Consider the following 13,202-nt stretch of genomic DNA (forward strand, 5'->3'; position numbering starts at 1 on the left):
AGCCGCGTGGCTTTGGGCCACAAACTAGCGTCTTACTCGCAGCCACCTGCTCTTGTCAGCAGCTAGGTTTTAAACCCTGGCTTCCCAACTCTCCCATTCCAGAACGCGGAGGGGGCTGGACTTCAGGTCCCTCTCGGGCGGTGTAGACCGAGGCGAAGGGAAACTAGGGAGGGAGGAGTCTGGGACCCGGGACCCATCCTTTGCCCGGGCGGGACCACCGAGGACCACCCTCCACGCCCGGCCTGCAGCGCTGCGGGCGCGGCCGCTGTCAGCCCGACCGAAGCACGGCGGCCGGGGCGTGAGGCGGGCGCTCCCGGGTTTCCGAACGCCAGAGCGGAGGCTCACGACGAGGCGACGGAGGCCCCAGTCCCCGCCCAGACCCTTCCCAAGCCTCGGACCCGCCGCTCCTCTCACCGTCTCGGCCTCGGTGTGCTGGGGTCCGGCACTCTGACCGCCCATTACCCCGCGAAGGAAATTCATCTTGCTGCTCAGCCACCGGCTCGACCGGCCCCTGCGGGGAACAGAAGACAACTTCCCCGCCCTTCGCGGGGCCTAGCCCCGGAGCCCGCACAGCGAGTGCTCTCTGCGGCCGCCGCCGCCGCCAGGCCAGCCCCTCCGACTCGGCGGCCGCTCCAGGCCCCCTCCCTAAGCCCGGAAACAGCCGCCACGAGCGGCCGAAACGCGCATGCGCGGGGACGTGGCATTACGTGGCGGCTCGAAGGGCGAGGGCGAAGGGGAGAGGAGGCGAGAGGAGGCCGGCCGCTGGCGTCCGCCCAGGCCCCGCCCAGCGCTCAGGCCACACCTTCCACACCGGACACGCCCCCACCCCTCCCTTCGCAGGCTGCTCCTGCTAGCAGCCCCAGCCACCCACGTGGTCCGAGCCCGGCCCGTGGCTAGGAGGCGGGGGGTACATAGTCTGCGCGTTACCTTGCAAGGTTTCTAATTGTCTCCGAGCGGGTTTACCGCCTGCTGTCAAATCTGGGGTCGTATTTTGTTGAGTCAAAAGTGCATTTGACCTTCGTCCAACGTGACAGGTAAGGGGGTCAGATCCTTTGGGAGCATTTGTTTGATTGTGAGGTTTAGCATTACCAGCGTTGTGGCCTTCTGATCTTCGTAAATTTTATTTCTTCACAGGGCTTTGTTTGGTTTTTAACAAGGGTGCTAGCGCCCCTTATTCTTCAGCCACTGGAGGGCGCATTGCTCAGCTGTTACGCTTCAAGCCTGCTAGAGGGATTCCTAGATCTAAACACCAGGTACACCGCTATTTTCAAGTGTTGGATGAAGGAAAAGCATCGATCCCTGCATTTAGCTAACTACAGGAATACATTGATCCGTAGTGTCGGTTTGGCAAAATGCTTATGATTAACTCTCAACCCCTGCGTTTGCTGGGGTGTGTTTGGTTTTGAGTTTTTTTCCAACAAGCAAAAATGTCATCTTGATATCGGCGAGCCTTTTTCCTCTTGCAGTGAGGTTGCCAGGTACACATCCTTCTGGAACAGTCCTGGAATTTTTTTTTGAGCTTAGCTGACTCACATGCAGCTGCCCACTTGGATTCCCTGCTTGCCTTGATTCAACGTTTAAAATTGAACTCCTTATCTTTCCTAGTCGCTCATGGGGGGGGGGGGTGTGTTATTGTGTGGAGTGGGGGAATCAATATGCTGCTTCTACTCTGCGTCCTAGAGTGATTGATAGCCCTACTATTGAAATGATTGCCTAATCCAGACGGGGAAGCTGGTAGGAATCGTAGACTGATGTTCACCCCACTTGTCAAGCCCCATCAATTCTCTTCATAGAGTATTTCTCAAAGAGATGTGCTGCTCTCCATCATGTCTGACATGATTTATGTTCTCATAGTCTCTCACCACCATTATGACAAGAGCCTCCAATCCTATGCCTTCTTTCAGCCCTGGCTTCGCTCCAGGCTCGTGTCCAACCCACTGCTGTTGTTAGGTGGCCTCCAGTCAGGTCCACTCACGGCAACCTTATGTCCACCACAAGGAAACACTGCCCAGTTCTGCACCATCCTCACTCACCATTGTTATCATCACGCGCCCATTGTTGCGGTCCCTGTGTCAGGCCATGTTTTTGGTTCGCCCTCTACCAAGCATGATGTCCTTTGACAGGAACTGATTCAAAGACCAGACGAGCAACGCCAAGAAGCACTTGATGTCACGCTTGTTCCTAAAGTCTCCTAATGGTACCCCATTCTCTCCATAATAAAATTCCGACTCCTAAGCATAAGACCTGTTCTGATTTGGCACCTGCCTAACTTTTCAGACCCTGCTCCCCCCACACCCTTAGGCCATTATTATAATTAGACCCCACCCTCATCCTCTTCTTTAACTCCTGCAGTACCTTAAGGCTCAATTCTGACACCATCTCCTGAGCTTTCCATGAAACCCAAATACATAGCTGCATAGTAGCACTTTGCAATGATTGTTATTATATAGCAGGTGCCCGCTAAACAGTTTTAAATCAAACTATTAAGGCCAAGGTCTATGTATTTCAGGTTTGCATCCTTGTTGCTTAGTGCTGTCTCATAGAAAGTGATATTGATGCATCAGTGAATAAATCATTGAAAGAATATGTGAATATAATGCCAACCAGAGATATCTTGCTGTCATCTGGAAAGTGAAATTGTAGCTAACACGCATAACAGAGGCTGTGGTGTTAATTCTTTTCTGAGCGCCAAGGTTTGCAGCCACTTGGGGAATGGTGGAATCAACCTGCCAAATATACTTTGCACTCAGCATTGTCCTCTGCTCCTAAAGCTAGACACTTGTTCAGACATTTTCATGGGGGTGGTGGGAGGCGGGGGAGGGTGTTTGTTGCACCTTAATAGAAAATAACCTTAAAGTGCTCTGCCAAGTCTAATAACCAAGTCACACAATAACCAAAATTACCAAGCAGTATGAACAAAGACAATCTCACCCACTTCCTAAGCCTCACCCCTCACTGCGCCCCACTCTTCTCTGAGCGCCTCTCATCCCTAAGTCCCAATATACATCATCAAGAATGAGGCCCCCAGGTGGAGTGGGACACACGCCTGTCCACTATGCTTATTATTTGGTCATTGAAAAATAAATAATGCCTTGACATTTTAGCAGAGTTGTTTTGAGGTCCCAGCCTTGCCACATGTCCTGCTGAGCCTTAAATGTTGTTGAGTGGAGTAGGCCTCTTAGTTTCCTAAATCTGCTGAAACAAAGCACCCCAAACTGTTTTTTTTAAAGATCATTTTATTGGGGGTTCTTACAGCTCTTATAGCAATCCATACATCAATTTTATCGAGTATATTTATACATATGTTGCCATCATTATTTTCTAAAATTTTACTTTCTATATGAACCCTTGGTACTGGATCCTTCCCCCCCACCCCCACCTCCCCTACTCCCACCCTCGTGGCCCTTTGATAAATTATAAATTATTATGTCCATAGCTTACACTGACCGCTGCCTCCTTTCCCCCACAGTTTCTGTTGTTTGAACCCCAAACTGTTTTATGTTACTGCTATGGAGTTGGTTCCGACCGCACAATCTTGCTCTGTGCTCAGGTCTGAGAACAATCCTGGGTGGAACTGCTTGACCAGCAGGATGCAGAGAGGCAAGTGGCTAATTTGTCCCCCAAACAGAGTCTGAAATGGTAGCTGAGGCACTATCACCGGGGAAATCTTAAAATGCACCCCTTACCCAAGAGAAACTAAACCCAAGCCCACTGCCATGGAGTTGATTCTGATTCCTACTGACCTTGTAGATGGAGTAGAACTCCTACTGACCTGGTAGATGGAGTAGAACTCCTCCTGACCTGGTAGATGGAGTAGAACTCCTGCTGACCTGGTAGATGGAGTAGAACTCCTGCTGACCTGGTAGATGGAGTAGAACTCCTACTGACCTGGTAGATGGAGTAGAACTCCTACTGACCTGGTAGATGGAGTAGAACTCCTGCTGACCTGGTAGATGGAGTAGAACTCCTACTGACCTGATAGATGGAGTAGAACTCCTACTGACCTGGTAGATGGAGTAGAACTCCTGCTGACCTGGTAGATGGAGTAGAACTCCTACTGACCTGGTAGATGGAGTAGAACTCCTACGGACTTGGTAGATGGAGTAGAACTGCCCCATAAGGTTTCTAAGACAGTAAAGCTTTACAGAAGCAGATGTCCCCAACTTTCTTCCTTGCAGTGATTCATCCCTCCTGGAATTGGTTTCCCCTGGGAGCTGCTCAGGAACCAATTGTTACATAAAGAGAAAACAGAAAAATTGCGATGACTCAGCTTACAACATGATATCATGATACTTCTGCCTTAAAATTCTAGCCATTCAGAATAAGAATGCCACATATCATGAAAATTAGTAATCGGAAATTTCAATTCATTCACTCCCACTGCTGTCAGGTCGATTCTGACTGGTAGTGACCCTAAAGGACAGAGCAGAACTGCCCCTGTGGTGTCCGAGAATGTCACTCTTGAGAAAGCCTCATCTTTCGCAGCTGGTGGTTTTGAACAGATGACTTGCAGTGTGCAGCCCCTTTTTCCCCTCCCTGACAAGCAGAAAACACAACTACCCTAATTTATTGGTTTGAGATTCTTTTTTTTCTCTGTCTTCTTTTCCTACTAGCTTCCCTAAGATCCTCTAGTACAGTAAGTCCCAGTAGTGGCCTACTTTCCCCTCCTTTCTAACTTGCCGGTGGAAAACTCAGCAATAGCAATGACATGTCATTTTACCAAATTGTTTTTAGGTTGAGAGGACAGTGGAATGGAATATGGGATATATGGAATAATTTTGTGGAATTTAAAGATAATGGGATTTTTCCATGAACCCTTGACACTCCCTCATACCTGCTTAGGGATACATGGACGTGTGATACCTTGTGTTTGAATATAGGCAGTCCTGGATTACCAACAAATGCCATCCCGAAATCTGACTTTAAAACAAATTTGTATGTGAATCGGTGCAGTTACATGAGGTTGGTATCTAATGCCAGGTAATCCAACATTTGTCTAGTATATAGTGTACTTCTCTCTATGTAAAAAAGCATTAAATACTTCCAGACACACTAAAAACATCTTTAACATAGTAATATAATAATAATAACGTTATCAAGTGCTGATTTATTATTGTGCCCTATGAACTTCAAGTTTTTAATACAGTAGGCTTCGTAGGCTTAGAAGGCAGAGGCAAGGATGGCGAGACTTTGTCTCTTTGGACATGCTGTCAGGAGCGACTGGTCTCCTTGAGAAGGCCTTCATGATTGGTAAAGTGGAGGGGCAGCTGAAAAGAGGAAGGCCCACAAGGACATGGACTGACACAGTGGTGGCAGCAATGGGCTCGAGCACAGGAACATCTGTAAGGATGGCACAGGACCAGGTAGTATTTCATTTTTTTGTGCATAAGGTCATATGGGTCAAAATTGGCTCAGTGACACCTAAGAACAACAGGCTTCGTAGGGGCTGGTGCATAACTAGGGTTGAACTTAAGTTGGACATTTGCAGCTTATGGACTTCTTGTATACCACATGTACATTTTAAAGACTAGTGACTAGAAAATTAATGTCCAGCAACATTGTACATGCAAATATGCATTGACTAAAGAGCACACAGCAAATTAAATTGACAATGGCACAGCTTAATAGTCATTTATACTTAAAAGCAAGGCTAGCAGCAATTGAAATTCATAAGCAATCAATATTAACAGCTCTGATCAAAATGCTTTTCATAAAGTAATTTACGTAATACCCAGAACAACTTTCTGAGGTGGGCAGTGTTATTAGCCCTGCTTTGCAGATGGGGAACCAGCCATAGAGAGAATAACTTGCTCAAAGTGAAATGGTGGGAATTGCAGAAATGGGGCCCAAACTCAGCTAGTTGTCTCTGTCCAGTCTGTTCCTATTGTAATTCACAATAGGTTTAGGACCCACCCTATTGTGGGCCGAACTGATTGGCGTAACAAAGAAAACTGTTTCCAAACTAGGTCATATTTACAAGTGTATGGATAGGGCTTCTCTAGACTCAAGATGGTGTATTTTTAAGGAGCCCTGGTGGTGCTGCTGGGTAAGCATTGGGCTGCTAACCACAAGATCAGTGGTTCAAACCCATCAGCAGTTCTTTGGGGGAAAGATGGGCTTATCTGCTTCTGTAAGGACTGACAGCCTTGGGAACCCTGTAGAGGGTCATTATGAGTAGAATTGACTCAATGGCAGTGGATTTTAAGATGCCATTAGATGTACCACACACGGAAAGAAAAGGAAAAGCCAGTTTATCAGACACTAGCAAGTGAGAGATGTATCCCAATTTCAGGCTTAATAGAATATAGGAAATGTTCATTTTAAAATTCATAAAATATGTATTTTACATATTCATCTTGTTTGTTCCTCTTTCCCCTTTCTAAAATGTAACCCCGTGTTTTAGTTTCCGAGGGCTGCCATCGCAGAAATACCTCAGAGGGGTAGCTTCAAAGAACCAAAATTTAGTTTCTTGCATTTCTGGAGGCTTAAAGTCCAAATCAGGGTCTCAGCAGATTCCATTCCTTCGTTGGACCTCCCTCCTCATTTTGGTATGGCTGTCAGTCCTTGCCATTCCTTCCTCGGTGGATGTCTCTATCCATTCTGTTCACATGGGATTTCATGGATGATTAGGTTTAGGACCCACCCTACTATGGACTGACCTGTTTACCATACAAAGAAAACCCCTGTTTCCAAACCAGGTCATGTGTACAGTTATGGGACTGGACTCAACCCATTTTAGGGGGATGGAATTGAATCCAGGATTCCCCCAAAGAGCAGGTATTCTAGACTTTTGTAAATGGCTTTATCCCCAGTGCTTAGTATACTATGTGGCACATAGTGTGTTGGCTGAATGAACTTGGGGAGATTCCTACTACTGACCTGTGTACATAGGAGTAGAAATTCCACAGTGTTGTTCGGCACAGATGGCACTGTTGTTGTTCGGTGCCATAGAGTTGGTTCTGACTCAGAGCGACCCTGTGCACAACAAAAGAAAACCCTACCTGGTCCTGCACCCCCTGCACAATCATATTTGTGCCCATCATTGTGGCTACTGTGTTAGCCCATCTCATGCAGTCTCTCTCTGTTACGCTGCCCCTCTGCTTTACCAAGCATAATCTCCTTTTCCTGGGGCCAGCACTAGACTTCTTCAATAGAATTTGAATCGAGGTCCTCATAATTTTTATTAATATGTAATTATGTTTAATTATGGAGAGTGAAATGCAATGGCTATCAATGACTCGCTTAATTTTGTTAATTAGAACTAAAAATGAATTCATAAAACTAAATATCTGTGGAAGAAAGAATTTATATTTTTAGGATTAGATCTCAGCCCATGAGGAGAATCATCTTATCCTCTCTATGGTTGGTTCACCTTGCTTTGAGATTCACTACATTGGTGCCATGTTTTTATCTTCTTCAAAGTAGAAATATCACCACCTCCCCTTCTTCCCCAAGTAATACATTCATTTGGTTAAAATTAATAGTACAGAAAGATACACAGAGAAAAGTCTCTTCACTGATCCTTGGCCACCAAGGTAATTACTGTAAACATCTTTCCACAAGGAGGTTTCAGAAAGTTCATAGAAAAATGGAATTACCCATCTGTAGGCAACTGGACACCCCCTTACAGAAGGGTCGTGTGGAGGAGATGAGCCAGTCAGTGCAGGATATCAATGATGAAACATACAACTTTCCTCTAGTTCTTAAATGCTTACTACCCCGACTATCATGATCCCAATTCTACCTTACAAATCTGGCTAGACCAGATGATGTACACTGGTACAGAAAGGTACTGGAAACACAGGGAATCCAGGGAGGATGATCCCTTCAGGACCAGTGGTGTGAGTGGCGATACCAGGAGGGTGGAGGGAGGGTGGGTTGGAAAGGGGAAACCGATTACAAGGATCTACATGTGACCTCCTCCCTGGGGGCGGGGAGGGGAGGTAGACAACAGAAAAGTGGGTGAAGGGAGACGTTAGGCAGTGTAAGATATGTCAAAATAATAATTTATAAATTATCAAGGGTTCATGAGGGAGAAGGGAGCAGGGAGGGAGGGAAAAATGAGGAGCTGATATCAAGGACTCAAGTAGAAAGCAAATATTTTGAGAATGATGAGGACAATAAATATACAAATGTGCTTGACACAATGGATGGATGTGTGGATTGTAATAAGAATTGTACAAGCCCCCAATAAAATGATTTAAAAAAAAGAAAAATGGAATTAGAAAATGGAATGTTCTCCAAACTTATTAAAGCCCCTCTCATATTAACCTTCTAGCTATCCCAATCTTTATTTAATCTCAACCCATCTCTTTTCTTTTTTAAAATATAAATTTACAAATGTAGTACATTGTACACAACCTTCTGCATCTTTCTTTGTCCCATTTAATGTATTGAGCGGATTATTTCAGATTAATACATAGCAGGCTTCCTCAACTTTATTGTGTTCTACGAAGTGCTTTCCAAAATATGTTTGTAAAATCCCACCCTGGGACTTTCTGGGGAGAGGCGGGCACAAAGATGTTCCTTATTACACTGCAGCTTAAAATATTAGGAGATGTGACACATGACCAGGCTAAAGATGTGTAATAACTGAGTAGTTAGAACACACTCCAGAGTTCAGGGTTCAAATTCCTGCTTTTTTTTTTAACTCCTTAGATTAAGTTACTCAACCATTTTATTCCTCCATTTCCTGAAAGGTAAGAAAGGAACAATTGTAATACCCTCCTCATATGTTATTGTGAGATTGGTAGTGCTTAGTACTTGACATATAAAACAGCCCAAACCATCAAATGTATTGTGACTCATAGCAACCCTATAGGCCAGAGTACACTGCCCCAAGACTAATCTACAGCTTCATCTTTCTCCTGCAGAGTGGCTGATGGACTTGAACTGCTGACCTTTAGGTTATCAGCCCAATGCTTATCCCACTGTGCCACTAGGGCTGCTCTTTGAAACATGTTGTTAGATGCCATTGAGTTGGTTTCAATTCATAGTGACCCTGTGACCCACAGAATGAAATACTGTCTGATCCAGTGTCGTCTTCACAATTGTTATGTTTGGGCCCAGGGTTTCACCTACTGTGTCAATCCGTTTTGTTTAGGGCCTTCCTCTTTTTCACTCCCCTTCCACCTTAACAAGTTTGATATCCCTTCCTAGGGACTGGCATCTCAAACGTGCCCAAAGCATTTGAAGTCTCATCATCCTGACTTCTAAGGAGCATTTTGTCTGGACTTCTCCCAAGACAGATTTTATGTTTTTTTGGCAGTCCATGGTATTTTCAAAATTCTACAGCAACACCATAATTCAAATACATTAGATTCTTCTTTCAGCAAGCAAGTTTGTGTCATTTACATATCACAGGTTGTTAATAAACCTTCCTCCAATCTTGATACCTCATTCTTCTTTATATAAGCCAGTGGTTCTCAACCTGTAGGTTGCGACCCCCTTGGGGCTGGAATGACCCTTTCACAGGGGTCACCCTATTCATAACAGTAGCAAAATGACAGTTATGAAGTAGCAACAAAAATAATTTTACGGTTGGGGGCTTCACCACAATAAGAGGAACTGTATGAAAGGATCACAGCATCACACTGTTATAAGTCAGCATCTCTGATTGCTTTCTTAGCATACACATTGACTAATTATGGTGAGAAGATACAACCCGATGAATACCTTTCTTGATTTTAAACCATTTTAAACCATGCAGTAGTTCCTTTGTTTTGTTCACAAAAATGTCCCTTGCTCCATGTTCAGGTTCTACACAAACACAATGAAGTGTTCTGGAATATCCATTCTTCTCAAGTCTCTCCATGGTTTGTTATGGTCTGCACAGTTGAATACCTCTGCACAGTCAATGAAACACAAGCAAACATCTTCCTGGTATTCTGTGCTTTCAGCCAAGATCCATCTGATGTCAGCAATGATATCTCGTATTCCACATTTCCTTCTGAATCTCTAGCAGCCCCTTGGCAGTATATTGCTGCAACTTTTGTTGGATGATCTTCAGTAAAATTTTACTTGCATGTGACATAATTTGAGTATTCTGTTTGATCACCTTTCTTTGGAATGGGTCGATTATGGATCTCTTCCAGTCAGTTGGCCAAGTTTACAAATTTCTTGGCATAGAAGAGTGCTTCCAATGCTTCATCAACTGGTTGAAACATTGTAATTTAGTATTCCATCAATTCCTGGAGCCTTGTTTTGCCTAGTGATTTTAGTGCAGCTTGAATTTCTTCCTTCAGCACCATTGGTTCTTGTTCATATGCTGCCTCTTGAAATGGTTGAATGTTGACTAGTTCCTTTTGGTGCAGGGACTCCAGGTATTTGGTCCATCTTCTTTTGCTGCTTCCTGCATCGTTCAATGTGCCCATAGAATCTTTTCATATTGCCCCTCGAGGTTTAACTTTTTCTTCAAATTTTTTCAGTTTAAGATAATCTACGTGTGTTCTTCCTCCTTGGTTCTAACTCTGTGTCTTCGAACATTTCATTATAATATTTCACTTTGTGAGCTGCCTTTTGGGATTTTCTGTTTAGCTCTCGGACTGTATCATTTTTCCATTTACCTTATCCACTCTGATTAAGGGCAAGTTTTATAGTCTCTGCTGACATCCACTGTGTTCTTTTCTATCATTTTAATGATCTTTGCTTTCTTCATGTAGGGTGTTCTTGATGTCTTCCCACAGCTCGTTAGGTCTTCAGTTGTTAGTGTTCAAAGCATCAAAGCATTAAGAACATCTTGAAATGTTCTTAAAATTAAGGTGGGATAGACTCAAGGTTGTATTTTGGCTCCTGGGAACTTGTTTTACTTTTCTTCAGCTTCAACCTGAACTTACATATGAGCAATGGATTGTCTGTTCCACAGTCAGCCCCTGCTCTGGATTCACCTGCTAATACTGAGTACCCTGCTCTCTTCCCAAAGATGTAGTCCATTTGATTTATGTGTATTCCATCTGGATACGTCCGTATGTGGAATCACCTTTTGTGCTGTTGGAAAGGGGACTTGCTCTGAAGAAGACGTTAACCTTGCTCTAGCTTTGTTTTGATCACCAAGGCCATATTTTCCAACCACCGTTTCTTCTTTGTTTCCAACATTTGCATTCTAATTGCCAATAATTATCGGTGCATTTTGATCACACTGTTTGATCAATTTCAGACTGAAGTTATTGGTAAAATTATTCAGTTTCTTCATCGCTAGCTTTCATGGTTGATGCATAAATTTCAATGATAATTGTATTGACTGTTTTTCTGTGTATGTGGATAATTATTATCCTTTCACAAAGACATCTTGAAATGTTTTTGATGATGACTGTGACACCATTCCTCTTGAACCTGTCCTCCCCAGCCTAGTAAACCACATGATTGTCTGATTCAAAATAGCCAGCACCAGTCCATTTCGCCTCTCTACCACTTAGGATGATGAACTTCCTGCATTCCATTTAACTTTTGAAGACTTCCCATTTTCCTAGACTGTTAATTTGTGCATTCTAAATTCCAATTATTAATACGTATTTGCAGCTGTTTCTTCTCATTTTGAGGTGTGCTCCATCAACAAATGAAGGTCCAAAGGCTTTTTTCTCACCAGCTTTCCTCCGTCCAGCTCCTTATGGTTGACTCTACTTTGAGAAGACAGCTCTTCCTGAGTCCTATTTTGAGTGCCTTCCAACACGAGGAGCTTAGCTCCTGGCACTATCCCTGATAATGTTCTTTTGCTTTCAGCCGCTGACAATATTGAAATATAGCAAATACTAAACAAAGGTTAGCTGGAAGAGACCCTGAAAACCTTTGGCATGTACCATCCATGTCTTAACTGGACAGGTGGTTAATGGTATCATCCTGTTATAATAGGGCACCACTCCAACTTCAATGGCTTTGTAACTGAAAAGTCTGTTACTTTAGATGTGGTTTCATCTGTGATGTCTAGAGGAGGGGGGTGAGAGTCCTCCCTCCATTTAAAGCATATGACAGAAGAACAAGTGATAGGGGTCTTTCTTTCTCCAAGGGAAGTTGGAATATTTTGCCAGGAGAAAGTTTATATAGGTTAGAAAAAAAGATGCTCACCATATTCCCTAAAAGGAGCCCTGATGTTGCTCTTGGCTAAGTATTAGCCTACTAACTTCAAGGTTAGCTGTTCAAATTCACTAGCTGCTCTGCAGGAGGAAAATGAGGCTCTCTGCTCCCATAACATTTTAGAGCCTTGGAACTCTGTATAGGGTCACGGTGAGTGAGAATCAACTTGGTGACAGCCAGTTTGTTTCTGGTTTTTGGTATATTCCCTAATGGACTTGACTGCTTAACAATATTTTTGTTGTTGTTTTGGAAAATTTCTGTCCAGCAGTAAATACCACGAGCATATTGCTAGCTCCAGTTCTATTGCACTGCAAAAGTTTCAAAAGATCATGCTGCATTATTAAAGGCTATCAGTGCATTGTATTTATATCTGCAAGCAGAGCTATATATATTCTTTTTTTAAGTACAGTCTTTTTTAAAAAAACACAATAAACAGAATTGTTTATATATGAAACACCTAAATAGGTGTTTTCAGAGAAATTTTTTATAAAACTATTTGTCAACGGACAAATTTACCAGATCCAGGCCCTGCCATTCATGTCCCCTATGGGGCCTTTGATCCTCACCACCCCACACCCCGCCCCAGGTCTCTCCCAGCAAGGTGAACAGGCAGGTCCTGAATAGCCAGGGTCACGTTGGAGTTTCCCTTAGCCCAGTGCGCCCCTAGTCAAACCCTTCTAAAATGCACATGACATTCCCAGATTCCAGGGAAGCTTTAGATGATTCATTCTGAAGTCACTGCCACCTGCACCGGGAACTATGTTCTCAGAGCAAAAGCTGCAGCTGCCGTGTCTAGTTTGCCTGAAGCTGTGTTCCAAATGAGGAGCCCTGGCAGAATAGTGGGTTATATGGTGGGCTGCTAGCCACAAGGTCAGCAGTTGGAATCCACCAGCTGCTCCGGGGGAGAAAGATGAGGCTTTCTACTCCCCTTTAGCAGGATACATTTTATGTAGTATGGAAAAATAGACGCTCCCTAAAAGGAGCCCTGGTGGCAGTGAATTTGTTTATTTTTCTTTGGGGTATGTCCCAAATGTAGAAGGAGGCTTCCAAACACCCATGACCAAATGGAATTAAAAGGTCATGGGATTTCTCCACAAACTTTTCGAAGCCCCCTCGTATATGTGTGCAGGGGA

General features: G+C 44.1%; 1 protein-coding gene across 2 annotated transcripts in view; it reads right to left on the bottom strand.

Annotated features, from left to right (window-relative positions):
- Positions 1–693, bottom strand: part of USO1 (USO1 vesicle transport factor) — a 76,815-nt gene extending 76,122 nt beyond the window's left edge. Inside the window, exon 1 of one of the 2 annotated variants that reach the window (XR_012783478.1) lies at positions 415–693. Coding sequence is in view for 1 of the 2 variants with exons in the window: in XM_075544189.1 (XP_075400304.1) it covers positions 415–480 (66 nt within the window). In the remaining variant the exon portion in view is untranslated. The remainder of the gene's footprint in view (positions 1–414) is intronic. The other variant, XM_075544189.1, reaches the window with a different exon arrangement.
- Between the last annotated feature and the right edge of the window lie 12,509 nt (positions 694–13,202).

The sequence above is a fragment of the Tenrec ecaudatus genome, chromosome 3 (genome assembly GCF_050624435.1).
Source record: "Tenrec ecaudatus isolate mTenEca1 chromosome 3, mTenEca1.hap1, whole genome shotgun sequence".
Taxonomy (NCBI): domain Eukaryota; kingdom Metazoa; phylum Chordata; class Mammalia; order Afrosoricida; family Tenrecidae; genus Tenrec; species Tenrec ecaudatus.